General features: G+C 41.5%; 1 protein-coding gene across 14 annotated transcripts in view; it reads right to left on the bottom strand.

Annotated features, from left to right (window-relative positions):
* The window catches only part of RBMS1 (RNA binding motif single stranded interacting protein 1), a 214,057-nt gene that overhangs the window by 20,641 nt on the left and 174,917 nt on the right, over positions 1-18,499 (bottom strand). For all 14 annotated transcript variants that reach the window (XR_006277964.1, XM_038421071.2, XM_043505176.1 and 11 more), the window contains one exon: positions 16,448-16,527. Coding sequence is in view for 13 of the 14 variants with exons in the window: in XM_038421071.2 (XP_038276999.1) it covers positions 16,448-16,527 (80 nt within the window). In the remaining variant the exon portion in view is untranslated. The remainder of the gene's footprint in view (positions 1-16,447; positions 16,528-18,499) is intronic.

An 18,499-nucleotide genomic window follows, 5' to 3' on the forward strand; every position in this document is an offset into this window, starting at 1 on the left:
ATACCTGCATACTTCTTGGCAGTCTTTCCATGAAAGATGCATGGACTTAGAGGCAGAAATACCCTCACAGGTGGTCCCTTGTGGTCAAGGTTGAATATGAGGCATATCAGTGAGGAAGTGCACTGCTACTGCCTACATTGTATATATTCAGTAGACAAATAGAAATATTCAGTGTCTGGGTCTAGAAATCTGGCACCTTCCATGAAAACACTTAAAAATAAATCTTAAGGGGAAATTACTTAATATTGCATAGTGATAAATTAAGCTAGGGACAATTTAGGCTGACAATATGGAAAAAAAAATTCTTTGAGATGTATAGGACCATAGAGTAGTCCCACAAGGGAAGTGGTGGAAGCCCCAAATGGCAAGGACAAATACTGAAAAACATACTATAGGGAGCAATGCTGCACTGGCAGGAAATGGACTCTAAAGCCAAGAGTCGACTGTTGTTAGAAGGGGCTTTTAATTTCTTATCCTTCTATATCTTATGAAGGTACTGAAGGACGTGTACTAGAAAGGCCAGATTTCTATACTCCTGCTCATGTTGGGTAGCATCTTACTCCACAAATTGTCCCACTGAAGTCAATGGGACTACTCTGAATCAGGCACCACTCATGGTGAGTAAAGATATTGGACTCTGGCCCTAAATATTTTTAACTCCTTGATTTCAGCATTTTGATGCATCCATGGTAATGCGTGTAAGCTTATGATTTAACACTGGGAAAAATGTATGGCACAGAAGGAGCCAGTGATCCTATATTGTCTGTTTTTTTTTTTATAGGTTACTTTAAACTGTATCTAATGATATAGGAAGGAGATGTACCTTCTAAAAATATACTGTACATTTTGATGCGGTGAAGAGAAGTTGGCTTGAGTCATATAAAGGTGTTAGAAAATTCCCGTTATATGCTTCCAACCACATAGGTATATATTATTATAGTGTTCACAGGTAGCGAACACTGAAAGCTGAATTATTCTCTCTTTATAAAACCCCACAGTGAGATGCGCAAAACTTTCACAAAAGGGTTCCTTTGGAAGTTAATGTTTTCTGCCTGTGTTCTTAGACCAAAAGAGTGACTTACTTTGTATTGTCAAAACAACAACTGATCAAACATTTGAACAAATGCATAAAACTTTCTGCGTAGCTCAGTGAAAACAGTCCCCTGGCAAATTTAAGAAGAAAAAAAGTCAAATAAAAAAAAGTATAAATGATTGAAAAATTACTTGTATGCATTGGACTCTCAATGTCTAAATAGCCATGGCAAAAAACAACAACAACAAAAAAAACCAAAAACTCACCAACCCACATCCACCTGCAACTTGCCTGAAGATTGTGTCCCACCTTTTGGGCACAGACCTGGCCATGGTGATCCATGTGTTTTTGCCTTCCAGGCTTGATTATTGCCACTCATATCCAGAAATGAAGCCATATGCCTTGCAAGGTCCAACTGCTATAAAATGCAGCTGCCAATACGGTTAACTCCACAAACTGCTGTGAGCACACTGCATAGTACTCTGGTTTTTGCACTGGCTCCCCAGTTCAGCTGGACTGACACATTCCAATTCATGTTCTCTGTCCAGACCCCCACAACCACCACCTGTTTGAGCCTAATTGTTAGCTCCCGCTCTGCAACTATGACCTCCCATAACATCTATGTTCATCACAACCATGAACCAGTCAGCCACCAACAGGAGGCTCACGAATACAGGACAAAACTTGCAGAGAATGTGATCCTACACTACGGAACTCATTCCTGAAACATATAAGAATGACCCCAGGCCTCACTGCATTCAGATCTTCAAAAAATAAAAAAATAAAAATCTAATTTCTGCAGCATAGATTTCCTTCAATAAATTTCACAAATACAAAACCCATATAAATTTCTACAAATACACAACATACAGACATTAAAAAACCAACTACCTGCGAGTCAAGCTATTCTTCCATCAGGCTGGGAAGGAAGGAAGGTATATAGTTATTTCTATTTTTTAATAGTTGGGAAGTGCTCAGGCACCTAAGGTAATGGGTACCATTTAATTACCTAGATAGACATTAGACAGATTTGTAGTATAGAAATTGTTGAATTATATTGTTGAATGAGAGTGGAATTTTCAAAAACACCTTAGTGGATTAGAAACACAAGTCTCATTGACTTCCAATTGAATTTGCGCTGCTAAGTCACTGAGGCACTTTTGAAAATTCCATTCTATATGATTAGTTGTAACAAACTACTATAGTGATGTCCTTTGTGCTATTAGACTAAGATGTTCTTTATCTGTTGTATGAACTTTTCCTCAGTTAAACTGGTTGAGTGATTAGTGCTTCATGGTCGGAAGTACAGAGCCCCTGCACATCCCATGAAGTCTTTTTCGTCTTACCACAAATTTCTTCCTCCTCCCCCCTTTAAAAAGAGAAGAAAACTAACGTTACTCAGGCAATTCAAATGGTACGTTTCCTATAAGGATATAAATTCTTCTGTTGTATATATATAGGACATGTATGTACAACAGCAGTCTGTGTTGCTTGTTAAATGTATACCTTCATATTCTCTGAGTTGAGCTGTCAAATATTTACCATAAAAAATACAGTGGCAAAGCTAGTGTTACTGAAGCACACTAAGCTTTTGAAGTCCTTTACTTCTGAATGCTAATTTTCTCAACATTACAGCTGTGTTCACTTTTGCATTTAAAATACAGAAAACTCGACAAGGTGGTTTTAAAATACTAGTTCTTTAAACAGTTTGCTTAAATGCTGCCTATTTTAGTATTTTTTTCACAGCATATTGCCAAATAATAAAGCATATGGTACCAATGAATTCTGACATTAAAACATCACTACAGTGATGCAGCAAGACCGTACAGCTAGACACTTTTGCCAAAAACTGGATTTCCTCCCCTTCCCCCCAACTAAATTATGCGTCTAGTGCAGGCCCAAAATCATAACAAATATCAGTAGCTTTATATTTTTTAGAAAGAAACTGAATGGACTCCACTGTCACCAAATTAATCCTTGTTTTGTTGACTATAAAGCTCAGGGACCAAAGGTCATCTCCCTGATCCTTCTAATATTGCCACAGTAGCACATTTTGAGTTGTCACAATTAACTTCTCTATCTCTTCAATTACTGTTCCTTAAAATTAAACCGCAGGCACAAGATGAGAGAATTAAGAAAAAAATAAAACTTTATCCCAAATTTAACATTTTATTCTAGACTTAAGTGAAATCCTGGTCCCACTGACTTCAGAGGCGCCAAGTTTTTACCCAATAACTTCAAGGCCTACAGTAATTGTGGTTCTTTCAAAAGGTGTTGTCCACATGTATTCCACTTCTGGTACACACACACTCCATGCGCACAAGATCAGAATTTTTTTGAATAGCATTGTCCATTAGGTCCGCATCTGCACCCTGTAGCTGAGGGCACAAAGAGTGCGTCAGCTGCAACTGTCCATCAGTTCTTTCACTAAAGCAGAGTTCACCTGATATAGGACTCTGTAATATCAGGGAAGGAAGGCAGTTCATGGAATGTATGTGGAAAGCACATCTTGAAGAACCACAGTTACTATAGGCTGGGTAACCGATCTTTGTCCTTCTAGTGATTGTCCATAAGGATTCCATTCCTGGTGACTCAGAAGCAGTGAGTTCATTTCCTGGAGGTGGATGCTCTGAACTGGAACACTCTACCAAAGAGGAATGCTGAGTGAAGCTGTTAAGAGAACTCCAGGTAGCTAAGTAGATCTGAATGCCTTGTTTCCTTAGATGAGCTGTCACAACCACCAACCACTTGGTGAATTCTCTCAAAGCCCTGGAGAGTCTGAAGGGAAGCACCTTGTGTTGAGACTTTCCCACCAGGAACCTGAGGTATTTTCTGTGAGCCATATGAACTGTAATGTGCAAAAAGATGTCTTGCAAGTCAACAAACATAAATCAGTGTTGCAGATCTAAGCAAGGAATTATAGAAGCTAATGTTACCATCCTGAACTTGAAATGACTGACGAATTAGAGTTGAAGGTCCAGAACAAGGCACCAAACACTTTTCTTTTTTGGGATCAGGAAAAAATGAGAGGAAAAGTCCCTGACCTGGAACTCCAGGATAACTTGGGCAATTTGGAGCTGTAGAAGGGAGTCCACTTGCTTTCTTAGCAATATCTTGTGAGACAGGTTCCTGAAGAGTCATGGAGAAAGGGTGATGGAAGGACTGGAACTGGATGGAGTATCCCTTGTCTGCTGTTTCCAGGACCCACTGATCTGAGGTTATCTAGTTTCAGGACTCCCCAAAACAATTCCTAAACAGGGATGGGACGTGAGAGGGGCAAGGGAGTATGAGAGGAAGGTAAAATCTGTAGGTCTAAGTGACTCTTGGCTGCACTATCAGAACTGCTGATGGAAGGTCGATATAGAATGTGTGGTGGAGGAGGAAGGAGCAGATCGCGTCTTCCTCAGAGGCTTGGACAACCTTTGCTAGCTGCAGTAGTATGAAGGGGGTTGTCTCTGTTCGATAGTTCTCAGGCCTATATTGTTTTCTCCTGGGGACTAGAATGTACACCCCCAGAGAGCATATGGCTCATGAGTCCTTTCTGTCCAGGGCTCTGTCAGGAAGAAGAGATCGCAGCCTTCAAAGGGCTGGCCCTGATGGTCATTTGGACCTTCTTCAGTATTCCAGAGGATTTGTTACCAGGAGGCCCTGTGCATTCTGATTGCAGTCGCCATACCATAAGCTACCGCGTCCACGGCATTAGTGGCCTGTAATGAGGTCCGTGCAACCATTATCCCTCTAACACCAGTGACTTGAGCGCCTTTCTGTGTTCCTGCAGGAGTGACAGTTGATCCCAGTTCAGGAAGGTATATTTAGCCATTAGTGATTGGTAATTTGATATGGGTATCTGTAAACTGGCTGAGGAGTATGTCTTATGCCCAAAGAGTTCCAGTTTTTTGAGGTCCTTGTCCCGAGATGTTGCCTGAGGTGGTCTCTGCTGTTCAGATTTCTTTTGGAGTCAGCCACTTCCAAGAGCAGGTGTTGGATGGTTATAAAAATATTCAAATCCCTTAATGGAGACTTGGTAGTGTCTTTGAGATGCCATGGAAGGATGTCTTTGCAATGTAAGAGCATCCTCTGGATTCCCTGTCTGAATAGTTCGGTTCACAGGGCAATGAGTGGGCAATTACATGAGTGACATTTTCTCAAGACCTTCAGAAGTAGGAGGAGGAACAGGAATATAATGCTCTCATAGGTGGGGCCATTCTTTTGGGGGTTTTAAGGTCCAACAATATCCTGTACTGGGATGGAGGTGGTGGCTGTAGTCAGTGCTGAGACCAATAATGTCCTAGTGGAGACCAACAATAGTGACTGGCTGGTTGGATACGGTTAAGTCTCCAACTATGGTGAACCTCATGGGCACCAACAAGGTAAGCTCTGAGAATGTTCCTTCCACTCTGGAAGTATGTTCAGTATTGCCGAGCACAGTCTGGGGTGCTCTGATGTCAGTACTGAGAGTGGGACCTTAGATCCTTGTGCTGGCAAGGGAAGCTCTGATGATTGTGCCCATTGCTTTGGTGCTGCAGTTTTGGTGCTGAGATTTTTGGTGCCAGACACTTAGATTCCAGTGCAACTGAGTCAACAGTTGGACTTCCTCTGGGCTTTGAACAGACTCCTAAGCTAGATCTATTCAGTGCAGGGGAGGGAGATCTAGGTCTCTAGTTATCACAAACGTCATATTCCTTTCTTCCTCTTTTCCTCAGAGGAGAGGGTACGGAAACTCTGGTCAATTTGATAGTTGAAGGTGGGGCTTTCTAAATGCTAAATGAGCTCTGGATCTCGGGGTAAATCCCTGGTTTACCAAAGTACTAAGAGTCAGTCTGATCTGGTGTGGCCATCTTCTCCCCTTCAGGAACCAATGAAGCAGTCATGAACCTCGAAGAGGAAAAGATTCAGGTGAAATTCTTTCACTTTTTGGGTCCTTTTGATAAAGGAGCAGCATAGAGAGCATATGTGAGGTATATGTACTTTCCTGTGGCAGATGATGTTCTTAGAGTGTCATCATTAATGGAAATAATTACCTTGCAGAAGGGACAGGATTTGAATGCTGGAGACTTCAATGTCTCCATGTCCAGGAGGGTCCAGTGCAAGGGCACCTCTCGGACTTGAAGACTTCTTTCTTTGTCAAAGAGCTTAAAGTCTGTAAATCTAATTGCACTAACTATATACTAACTAAAGAGAAAACAACTGGACAGTATGCAGAGATGGGGACATTAGAGGGTTCTGTCTCAAAGCCTAGGGGTAAGAAGGAATTCAAGGGCAAATGGAGCTGCCCTGACATTTACACCCTTGGCTATGGGTTCCAGGGGGCATGCAAGGTGCAGGTGTGGTCCCAACGGATACTACTATTCAAAAAGATTCTGATCCCTCATTCATGGGGCACATACTCGCCAGACGTGGAATACACGTGGACAAAATCCCTAGAAGAACAACTCTATTCACAGCCATGCAATTCGCCTCTTGACATGTAATTATGCTTCAGAATCTAAGCTTTCATTTAAAATAATAAAATGGTTGTGAAGAAAGCCTTTGAAACTTAACCAAGTGCAAACTGATGATGTGGTGTCTGCCCAATAGCTCAGAGATGTTAACTACCTTATTATTTTCCCTAGAGTATTAACTTTTGAAACCTAATGACTACAGTTTACATTTTAGCATTTAACTATTTCAGCTTATCATTTTAGCAGGAACATTCAGGTAATGTGCACATGCATCAATTCCAAATTGCATTCCACACCTTCCTAGGTGCCAAGCCTTATCTGTCTCCCACACTGAGCTGCCAAAATTTCCAGGCTCCCTCTCACAATTTCAATGACCTGTTTTCTATATATATATTTTTAAAAAAATCAGTCGTACTTTGAAAACTAAAGACTTAGGGGCTGTTTAAAATTAAATATTAAACAGGATACTATAATATTATATTGATTGACTTTCATTTTCATTATTAAGTCAAGGAAAAAAACTCCCTCAATTTAAAATTTATTTGTGGCAGACAAAGACATTTCCAGAATGCTGCACTTTTTTGTCTTAGAATTTAGACTAAGGTTGTAAGAGCCTGCACAGGCACTTGCCTGTATCTAACTCTCTATCTGCAGTAGAACCTCAGAGTTACAAACTGAACAGTCAATCACACAACCTCATTTGGAACCAGAAGTATGCAATCAGGCATCACCAGAGACCTCCCCACCCCCTCCCAAAAAAGGCAAATTCAGTACAGTATTGTGTTAAACTACTAAAAAAAAAATAAAGGGTAAGTTAAAAAAAGATTTCACAAGATAAGGAAACTGTTTCTGTGCTTGTTTCATTTAATTAAGATGGTTAAAAGCAGCATTTTTCTTCTGCATAATAAAGTTTCAAAGCTGTATTAAATCAATGTTCAGTTGTAAACTTTTGAAAGAACAATCATAACGTTTTGTTCAGAGTTACGAACATTTCAGAGTTATGAAATGTCTTATGCCCAAAGAGTTCCATCTTTTTCAGGTCCTTGTTCCAAGATGTTGCCTCAACCTCCATTCCCAAGGAATTCGTAACTGTGAGGTTCTACTATATATTGATAGTCTATGGAGATCACTGCTACAGATAAGTGCCAAACAACTTTAGGAAAACAAATTGTTCTATAAGACTATGACCTAATGATAAAAATTAAGGGTCAGATTCCGATTCCCATACTCGCAGTGAATAGTACCTTACACCATGGATAGTCCCAATGACTTCAGTGGAACTACTCATGGAGAAAGGAGCCACTTGGTGTGAAGCTCTAGCATCTGGCCCCAAGAAATCACCAGCTGGATTGTATACACAATGAAAGCCACAGGCTTAACCTAGTGGATAACAGGAAAATTAATATTAATTTTCAAAATTAAAAACACCCAGTGCTTATCTCTCCTAGCAGTTAAAAGAATTTTCCAACTCTGACTCCTAAATCTTTTGAGAAGGAGAAGAGATAAGGACCACAGTCTGGATTTAGTGTCTTCTGAAAATCCTTTTGCTACTTCTGTACCAATTTACCACGGGCCAGATTCTTACATTGAGCAGTACCTTACTCTATGAGTAGTCTCACTAATTTGATGTGATTACTCATGGAGGAAGGCATTACATAGCATGAGTAAAGGTGGAAGAGTTTGGCTCCAAATTAAGGCAACTAGAAGACCTGCTTTTTTTTTTTTTTTTTGGGTCTTCCAGCTCAGAACTTCAGACCATAAATCAGATCAATTTTATACAACCTCTGAATTGGCTTTTAGCTCTGGAGTGAGCTATAAAACAGATTTCACACAAAAAATGTCTGGGATTTTCTTTCATGAGTTGTTGTGGAGAAGACGCACAGAGTTCTGAGTTTAGTGTCTGGCATATTAGAAATGCTTCAACATATAGTAGGTACTACTGTGGATTTATAATATGGTTGATTGAACATTGATCTCTGAGCCTTATTTTTTTGCATGACTTTAAAAACCCGCAAACCAAAAAAAAAAACCCTTTGCAATCTTGACACCACATCATATTGGGGTGAGGGAGTGAGTTTGCACTTAATATAGGATATAGGTGTTTGGGTAAAGAACCATCTAATATTAATCTTGGATAACTCTCAGGGTTTGACACCTGTAACTGTCATTTAATAGTCTGCATAAGAGGTGCAGAATAGAACTAGTTCTATCCTGCACCTCCCTTGAAGTTCCAGTGCCAGGATACAGACTTGAGCCGGATTCATTATTTTTTGCCTTCACAGGGCACTTTGCATTAAGGTTTCCTGATCTGTCTTCTCATGCTGCCCAGGAGGTCCAGCTCTGTTTCCTATAACTGTGTTTAAACCCTTCTTTCATTTAAATCCAATCTTTGTTATTTTAACTAAAAGAGAGGTTCTTCCTCTTATACCTATTTCATTACAATCCCCCTCTCCTACCCTCTCTATCTTGGTATCAGTGTTTAAATATCCAGCTGTTTGCTGATTTTAGCCAAGTTTCTAGTACACAGTGTTTCAGTATAAACATCCAGTTCCACTTCTGCAGTTTCATTTCGTATGTCTCAACTTTAAAAGCGGAAGAGTCAAGGGAGACTACACCAAATATGAGCACAGGAGGATACAGGATGGGTTGAAGAGGATTATAAGGGAAAATAGGAATGGAAAAGAACTTGCAGCCAGAGGGAACAGGGGGAGAGACTGGAGAATAGCACTGTCCACAGGAAAAAGGCAGGTCTATGTGATCGGGGACTCTTTATTGAGAAGAATAGACAGGCCTGTTAACTAGAGCTGATCCAGAGAATAGAAGGGTGTGCTGTCTTCCGGGTGCTAAGATACGGGATGTAGACCTGAGGTTGAAAGGATCCTAAAGGGAGCGGGAAAAGAATCCCCTAATTATCCTTCATGTGGGAACCATGATACGGCTAGATTCTCGCTGGAAAGTATTAAGGGAGACTATGCTAGGCTGGGGAAGACGCTTAAGGAAATTGAGGCTCAGGTGATCTTTAGCGGGATCCTTCCTGTTCCTAGAGAAGGGCAACAAAGGTGTGACAAGAATTATGACCTGTCAACAGATGGCTTAGGCAGTGGTGCTATAAGGAGGGCTTTGGGATGTATGGCCACTGGGAGGCATTCACGGACAGAGGACAGTTCTCTCGGGATGGACTTCATCTGAGTAGGGAAGGAAATAGACTTCTAGGATCGAGGCTGGCACAACTGATAGAGAGAGTTTTAAACTAGGAATTTGGGGGGAGATGGTTGGGAGATGTCCAGGTAATCTCCACGCCAGATTTTAGCATTGAGAGGGAGAAGACGAAGTAAGAAAGGATACAGCCGTGGGTAGGAGAATGTATATAAGGAGCGAGGGCGGTGTGGATACTAGTCTAATAGGTTATACTGGCTGTAGAATGACTGTGCCTAATAGGGTACAAAATGTGAGCGAGGCCAAACAGCAAAAATTAAGATGTTTATACACCAATGCGAGGAGCCTAGGTAACAAAATGGAGGAACTAGAGCTACTGGTGCAGGAAGTGAAACCAGATATTATAGGGATAACAGAAACATGGTGGATAGTAGTCATGATTGGACTACAGGTATTGAAGGGTATGTGCTGTTTAGGAAAGACAGAAACAAAGGTAAGGTGGTGGAGTAGCATTGTATATCAATGATGAGATAGAATGTAAAGAAATAAGAAGCGATGCAATGGATAAGTCAGAGTCCATCTGGGCAAAAATTACATTGGGGAAGATAACTAGTAAAGCCTCTCCTACGATAGTGCTTGGGGTGTGCTATAGACCTCCGGGATCTAATTTGGATACGGATAGAGCCCTTTTTAATGTTTTTAATAAAGTAAATACTAATAGAAACTGCACGATCATGGGAGACTTTAACTTCCCAGATATAGACTGGAGGACTAGTGCTAGTAATAATAATAGGGCTCAGATTTTCCTAGATGCGATAGCTGATGGATTCCTTCATCAAGTAGTTGCTGAACCGACTAGAGGGGATGCCATTTTAGATTTAATTTTGGTGAGTAGCGAGGACCTCATAGAAGAAATGGTTGTAGGGAACAATCTTGGCTCAAGTGATCATGAGCTAATTCAGTTCAAACTGAATGGAAGGATTAACAAAAATAAATCTGCAACTAGAGTTTTTGATTTCAAAAGGGCTGACTTTCAAAAATTAAGGAAATTAGTTAGGAAAGTGGATTGGACTGAAGAACTTATGGATCTAAAGGTAGAGGAGGCCTGGGATTACTTTATATCAAAGCTGCAGAAGCTATCGGAAGCCTGTATCCCAAGAAAGGGGAAAAAATTCATAGGACGGAGTTGTAGACCAAGCTGGATGAGCAAGCATCTTAGAGAGGTGATTAAGAAGAAGCAGAAAGCATACAGGAGTGGAAGATGGGAGGGATCAGCAAGGAAAGCTACTTAATTGAGGTCAGAACATGTAGGGATAAGTGAGACAGGCTAAAAGTCGAGTTGAGTTGGACCTTGCAATGGAATTAAAACCAATAGTAAAAGGTTCTATAGCCATATAAATAAAAGAAAACTAAGAAAGAAGAAGTGGGGCCGCTAAATACTGAGGATGGAGTGGAAGTTAAAGATAATCTAGGCATGGCCCAATATCTAAACAAATACTTTGCCTCAGTCTTTAATACGCTAAAGAGGATCTTAGGGATAATGGAAGCATGACAAATGGGAATGAGGATATGGAGGTAGATATTACCATATCTGAGGTAGAAGCAAAACTGAAACAGCTTAATGGGACTAAATCGGGGGCCCAGATAATCTTCATCCAAGAATATTAAAGGAATTGGCACCAGAAACAGCAAGCCCATTAGCAAGAATTTTTAATGAATCTGTAAACTCAGGAATAGTACCGAATGATTGGAGAATTGCTAATATAGTTCCTATTTTTAAGAGAGGGAAAAAAAGTATTCCGGGTAACTATAGGCCAGTTACTTTGACATCTGTAGTATGCAAGGTCCTGGAAAAAATTTTGAAGGAGAAATTAGTTAAGGACATTGAAGTCAATGGTAAATGGGACAAAATACAACATGGTTTTACAAAAGGTAGATCGTGCCAAACCAACATAATCTCCTTTTTTGAAAATGTAACAGATTTTTTAGATAAAGGAAACGCAGTGGATCTAATTTACCTAGATTTCAGTAAGGCATTTGATACCGTGCCACATGGGGAATTATTAGTTAAATTGGAGAAGATGGGGATCAATATGAACATCAAAAGGTGGATAAGGATTGGTTAAGGGGAGACTGCAACGGGTCCTACTGAAAGGCGAACTGTCAGGCTGGAGGGAGGTTACCAGTGGAGTTCCTCAGGGATCGGTTTTGGGACCAATCTTTTTTAATCTTTTTATTACTGACCTTGGCACAAAAAGTGGGAGTGTGCTAATAAAGTTTGCAGATGATACAAAGCTGGATGATACAAAGCCAATTCGGAGAAGGATCGGGATATTATACAGAAAGATCTGGATGACCTTGTAAACTGAAGTAATAGTAATAGGATGAAATTTAATAGTGAGAAGTGTAAGGTTATGCATTTAGGGATTAATAACAAGAATTTAGTTATAATTGGGGACGCATCAATTAGAAGTAACGGAAGAGGAGAAGGACCTTGGAGTATTGGTGATCATCGGATGACTATGAGCTGCCAATGTGATATGGCTGTGAAAAAAGCTAATGCGGTTTTGGGATGCATCAGGAGAGGCATTTCCAGTAGGGATAAGGAGGTTTTAGTATCGTTATACAAGGCACTGGTGAGACCTCACCTAGAATACTGTGTGCAGTTCTGGTCTCCCATGTTTAAAAAGGATGAATTCAAACTGGAGCAGGTACAGAGAAGGGCTACTACGATGATCCGAGGAATGGAAAACTTGTCTTATGAAAGGAGACTTAAGGAGCTTGGCTTGTTTAGCCTAACTAAAAGAAGCTTGAGGGGAGATATGATTGCTCTCTATAAAATATCAGAGGGATAAATACAGGAGAGGGAGAGGAATTATTTAAGCTCAGCACCAATGTGGACACAAGAACAAACGGGTATAAACTGGCCACCAGGAAGTTTAGACTTGAAATTAGACAAAGGTTTCTAACCATCAGAGGAGTGAAGTTTTGGAATAGCCTTCCAAGGGAAGCAGTGGGGGCAAAAGATCTATCTGGTTTTAAGATTCTACTTGATAAGTTTATGGAGGAGATGGTATGATGGGATAATGGGATTTTGGTAATTAATTGATCTTTAAATATTCAGGGTAAATAGGCCTAATCCCCTGAGATGGGATATTAGATGGATGGGATCTGAGTTACTCAGGAAAGAATTTTCTGTAGTATGTGGCTGGTGAATCTTGCCCATATGCTCAGGGTTTAGCTGATCGCCATATTTGGGGTCAGGAAGGAATTTTCCTCCAGGGCAGATTGGAGAGGCCCTGGAGGTTTTTCGCCTTCCTCTGTAGCATGGGGCATGGTTGACTTGAGGGAGGCTTCTCTGCTCCTTGAAGTCTTTAAACCATGATTTGAGGACTTCAATAGCTCAGACATAGGTGAGGTTTTTCGTAGGAGAGGGTGGGTGAGATTCTGTGGCCTGCGCTGTGCAGGAGGTCGGACTAGATGATCAGAATGGTCCCTTCTGACCTTAGTATCTATGAAACTTGCTCCCTCCTCACTCCCCCCAAAGGATAATCATCTACTTTGTACAACTTTACCCTCTTACTATCCATTTAGGAGCAGACTGTGCCTGGCTCTTACATGAGTGTGAGCCTTCTCCACTGCCTTTGCATGGCTTGCTAAGGGCCAGGGAGCTGCCCCATATCCTAGTCCCATTCTGTGTCAGACTACAGTGCAGGGTGGGGAATCAGCTGTACCTCCTGCACTTAACGTCATCCCAGTTAACATTGTTTCGTTATTAAGTCGCTGATCAATTAGAGAACATGCTCTTTTAAAGTTGCGCAATGCTCCCTTATAACGTTGTTTGGCAGGTTGCCTGGTTTGTCCACTGGTTGCAGAAAGAGCAGCCCATTGGAGCTAGCTGGTGGCGGCTTGGAACCAGGGTGGACAGGCAGCCCCCCATCAGTTCCCCTAAGTTCCCTGTGAGGCAGTCGCCCAGCAGGCTATCAATTGCCAGCAGTTCAGTGTCCCTCCCCCTCCACTGCCATGTGCTGCTCCTGCCCTCTGCCTTGGAGCTGCTCCCGAGAGCCTCCTGCTTGCTGGGCAGGGGGCAGGAAAGAGGGGTGCTAATGTCAGGGTGGCCCCCTCCTCCTGCTCTTGTACCTCATTTCCACAGAGCGGGGGGGGGGGGAAGAATGGGATGTGACGCTACAGGGCTCTGGAAGGAGACAGCTGCTGTCTCAACTTCCTGATCTACTTAAAAAGGCAGTGTACTTCCAGTGTGGTTAACATACTTAAAGGGACAATGCACCTCTCTCTCTCTCTCTCTCTCTCTCTCTCTCTCACACACACACACACACACACACACCTCTCTCTGCCATGCTGTCTCCTCCCTCCATTCATGCTGCCTTGTAGAGTGTGAGGCTACATTAACAATGATGTGTTAACCCTTGAGGGCTCAGCCGAGCGCTAGTTTATCATTTAGCAGTAAGGCATTCCCTGGGAAATATCCCACCCTCTGACTTCACCACCTCAGCAAGCTTCACAATCATCATTGCTGTGTACAGTATTAAATTGTTTGTTTAAAACTTACACTCTTTTGCTGGTCGAAAAAAATTTCCCTGGAACCTAACCCCTGCTATTTACATTAATTCTTATGGGGAAACTGGATTCGCTTAGCTTTGTTTCACTTAAAGTAGCATTTTTCAGGAACATAACTACAATGTTAAGTGAGGAGTTACTGTGTATCAGTGGAAGAACTCTACCTGTGTCAGGGAGCATCAGGAGCAATTCTACCTCCATAGAAATTCTCCCCAAGGGACAGGGAAGCTTCTCAACACCCACAACTCAGGGCTGTGCCTACATGGTAGTACCACTGAGCCTTTAATGATGTAGCTTTTCTCAGTGACGCCCTTCCTCACCTACTTATATGAATAATGAGCAGTGTAATGCTAAGTATTTGTAGTATTAACAAAGAGTGTATCTTACTGTCCCCAGATAGTCACATTTACAGTGTGTGCCCCCAGCCCACTGGTTATACAAATCACTCCTATAATGTAATGCTGCCCAGCAACTTGCTGCTTTTACCTGGTAAAACCTGATAGGACAAGGGTGCAACTCTGGCTTCAAAAGGGCCGAGTGTAGGCAGGGTGTGATCAGCTATGATAAGCTGACAGCTGCCCATCCAGGCGTGGGTAGGACACAGAGCTGCAAATGAGCAAGCTAAAAAGCACTAGCAGGAACTCCCACAATTTTGCAGTTGCCAGTTTTGCACAGATTCTACACAGTCCTTTCCTTTTGGTTAGAAATACTTAAATATCGATTAGAGTTTTGTCTGTTCCTATTCATGAGACTTTTAATGGTGTCTGAGCAATTTCAGTATTCTAAAACAAAGCAAAATGAAAGGGAACAAGAGAGCAGTTAACATTCAATGAAAACAGTACCATTATCTACCTGATGACTTGTGGATTTTCCACCTCACATAATAATGATCTACATGGGATATTTGCAAAGATAGTCAATAGGAAAATGGAAGTTATAGCCCCTAACCCTAATGTCCACAGTTTTCATGCAATTATTTGGTAGGCTATGAAACGCATCTCAGTGCAGAGAGTCTGCAAAAGGCACTCAGGTCAAAATGTCACCTTGCAATAGATCAAGCTGGGTAAGGGGAAGCAGCCTTCCATGCCTACCAAAGCACAGACTGACTCATGCAGGAGTAATCTTTCAAAGATGAGGCATGTATGCAGTTTTATTAAACAAACTAAATTATTTTTTGCTCTTTGTTTGCTTTTTTCCTTTTCCCGTGTTCTCTGTGCCAAGGTCTTGGCATGAAGGATGTGTCATCAACAGGATGAGAACACCAGTAAATGTGTCAACTCCACTGTAACTTGTAAAATTCTTTCTTGAATGTCCCTGTAAAACAGTTACCAAAGGAAGCCTGAAATCTTAGCCATGTATGCTTTCCTCATGTATTGTCCTGTTTTGCTTCCTAATTTACTCTGCTGCCCTGTGTGATAAAATTCTCTTTCCATGTTATATAGAGGGACTTCAAATTTAAATTAATGGAATACATGTTTTCCTGTAATTATATTTTTAACAGGCAAGATATCAGTGAAGGTGGTGTGAGCATAGTCTCTCGCCACTGAGCTCCTATGCATTTTGACTCCAAATTCTTTTATATTTTTCTAGCATTTTCTGTGGGTCTCTTTTTTCCCTGGCTCAAGAACTTGAAAATCTGTTTCAGATGCCTGAGTGGAAAAATTCAATGCACTTCAAAAGGATTTTCTATAGGCAGGCCACAAAGATTTTGCTCCTCAGATCCAGTTTGCCAGCAAGTGAATGACTTCAAAGAAAAGCATGGTAGATGGCAAAACAGTAAGTTTAGGTCACTTTTTTTTAAAATTTATTTTTTAAAATAAACAGCAGCTAATTGATCCAAGGGCCACTAATCAACCTCTGCTCTAATGAGTATACAATTAACCTCAGTTGAGGTTACACAGAACGTAAGTTAGTGCAGAATTTGGCTCAAGACATCTGAACTGCTTTTCTACTTTGTAGAGTGGAACACAACAGCACAACTTCCCAGTGAAGCTGTACTGTGAAAATGAAAACAATCATGGCTATTGATTGAAAACAATCATGGTTACAACAATCGTAGTTATTTTCTACAAAAGTGGCATTACTGTGTTCCAGGCCAGCAAATATTCTAGCTATCCAGGGAAGCAGTTACATTTTAATGAATGACAAACCAGGTATAACAACCCCCAGGATATGCTTAAACTGTAAGGTCGGCCATCTATTGATATATGTTGTCAGAACAGCAATATAAGCAACATACCAGAAACTCCCGGTGGTGTCTTAATGAATTTTCCATTAAAATGAGCAATCACTGCTTCACATTTTTCTGTTGATTCCATCCTATGTAAATAAAGGATAAAGTAGAATTAAACTTTTGCCCGGTTTCTGCATTTGAAAAAAAAACAAAACAGATTTACTAGGTTTTCTTGCTCTCCTTTCACTTTTGTGACTTCCTTTTGTGTGTGTGAGCAACAGGGTAAAATTAAAGAGAATTAACTTTTTGTGCAAAGTGATAAGACTCGACACTCTGGGAATTTAATTTCTTTGTTTATTAGGTCATGTCCTGCAGAGCTCAGATAATATGGGTTATACAAGTTAGGTCACGTATACTCAATTTCCAAGGGTTGGCAATGGGACTATCACTACAGGATTCTTGGTGTTTGGATCCTAAACCCAATGCTTCAAGAAACCCTCCCTAATTTCTCCCTCCCTCCCACCTTCTTAAAGGTAAAGGAGGCATGTAACAGGAAAACCCTCACCCCTGAATTCTCCTCAAGAGGGTCTCTCTTTCGTCATCTTCCAACTTTATAAGGAAGGACAAATAAAGGCCAATGCCCTATCCCAAAATTCAGTTAGGTTCTTCAGAAAGTGGAACAGGAAGCAGCTTAGCATCCCAATGATGCAGAAGGAGCAGGAACACACTGACTCCTGCAAAATCCTAGAAAATGCAAAAACAGAGATGCCCAATAAACCTTATAATAGTAGTTAGGGAATCCACTCGCTTACCTGGCAAGGGCATGATAGCTGGAACAGCTCATAATTGCTAGCCAGAGTTGCCCTAGCTACGGAACTAAGCCAAAAGGGGTGTGGCCATCACTTTGTTTCCCCGTTGCTGCTGTTTGGTGAAGCACAGTGGCCCTGACCTAATTACTCCATTGCTCCTTCAGAAAATCCTAAGGGAAGGGCAACCTGCACCAGGTGGAGTGGGAATAGGGTGGGTAAGGGCAGCAAAAAGGTAAGGCTAGGTTAACAGGAGACCTCAAGGCATCTAACTGTAGGCAACTCCATTCACACAGCACACTGAACTGCCTTCAGACAGTCCTGACTTTTAGTCATTACCAACTTGGACTGCATTGGAACTGCTCACCCAGAGACGAAAAGCAAAGACATAGCAATTTTAATAGGAGCATAAGTTGAACAGTTGTTTGTAAAATGAAGTTTAGGTAATATATACAAAATCATTAAAGGGATTGTTATCTGCATATTACATTTGTGAAACTCAGCTCCACAGGTTAAACCATATGACTAAGTCACCTTCTACTCATCAGCCATCTACAATAGCCAATGAGAGGTAAATACTGGTGCTTTTGGACTCCTGCTAGTCTTCCCATTCAGACCCTGGGAAATTCTTCCATAGCCAAGAACCAGGATCAGCAAATGGGCAGACTGAACAAAAGGTTTTTTTCACAAATGTAATTGGAGAACCAATAGAGCTTGGAGGGGGTCTGGGTTGCTGAATCTGAGTCACTGTGTTAGTCTCAGATTCAAATCTGGATTTGACAAAATCTATTCTCAGGTTACTTTCTACTAACCTCCTAAAACATCATGGACACAAGAACTGAAAGCAAGAACTGTACATTAATTTGTATGTCCCTTAAACACCTTCAGTCTCAAAAAGGCACTCACCCATTAACGTTCAGACATCTAACATGCAGTATTTAAGTATATGTGGTGTTGCAAATTGCCAGCACTACTTTGATGGGTCTCACGCTCTCTCTTCTTAGGGAGGGTTCAGGGCACCGTTTCTTGCCCCTGAACTGGGGTATTAACTGCCCCACTAGTGTCCTAGAGGAGGGGAGTGGAGATGGAGGGACCCGGGCCTGCCCTCTACTTCGGGTCCCAGCCCGGGGCCCTAGGGATAGCGGTAAACCGCTTGAACTAGCCATTCCTTCCCCTGGGCTACTTCCCTCTACTGCCCTTCAGCTTGTGGGGCTTCCTGCCCTCCCTCTACACAAACCAGGTGTCCCTTTACCTAGGATCCTACCATCGCAGCACTTCTCCAAACTCTCCTCTGCTTCCTTCCAAACTGCTC

The sequence above is a fragment of the Dermochelys coriacea genome, chromosome 11 (assembly GCF_009764565.3).
Source record: "Dermochelys coriacea isolate rDerCor1 chromosome 11, rDerCor1.pri.v4, whole genome shotgun sequence".
NCBI classification, from domain to species: Eukaryota; Metazoa; Chordata; order Testudines; family Dermochelyidae; genus Dermochelys; species Dermochelys coriacea.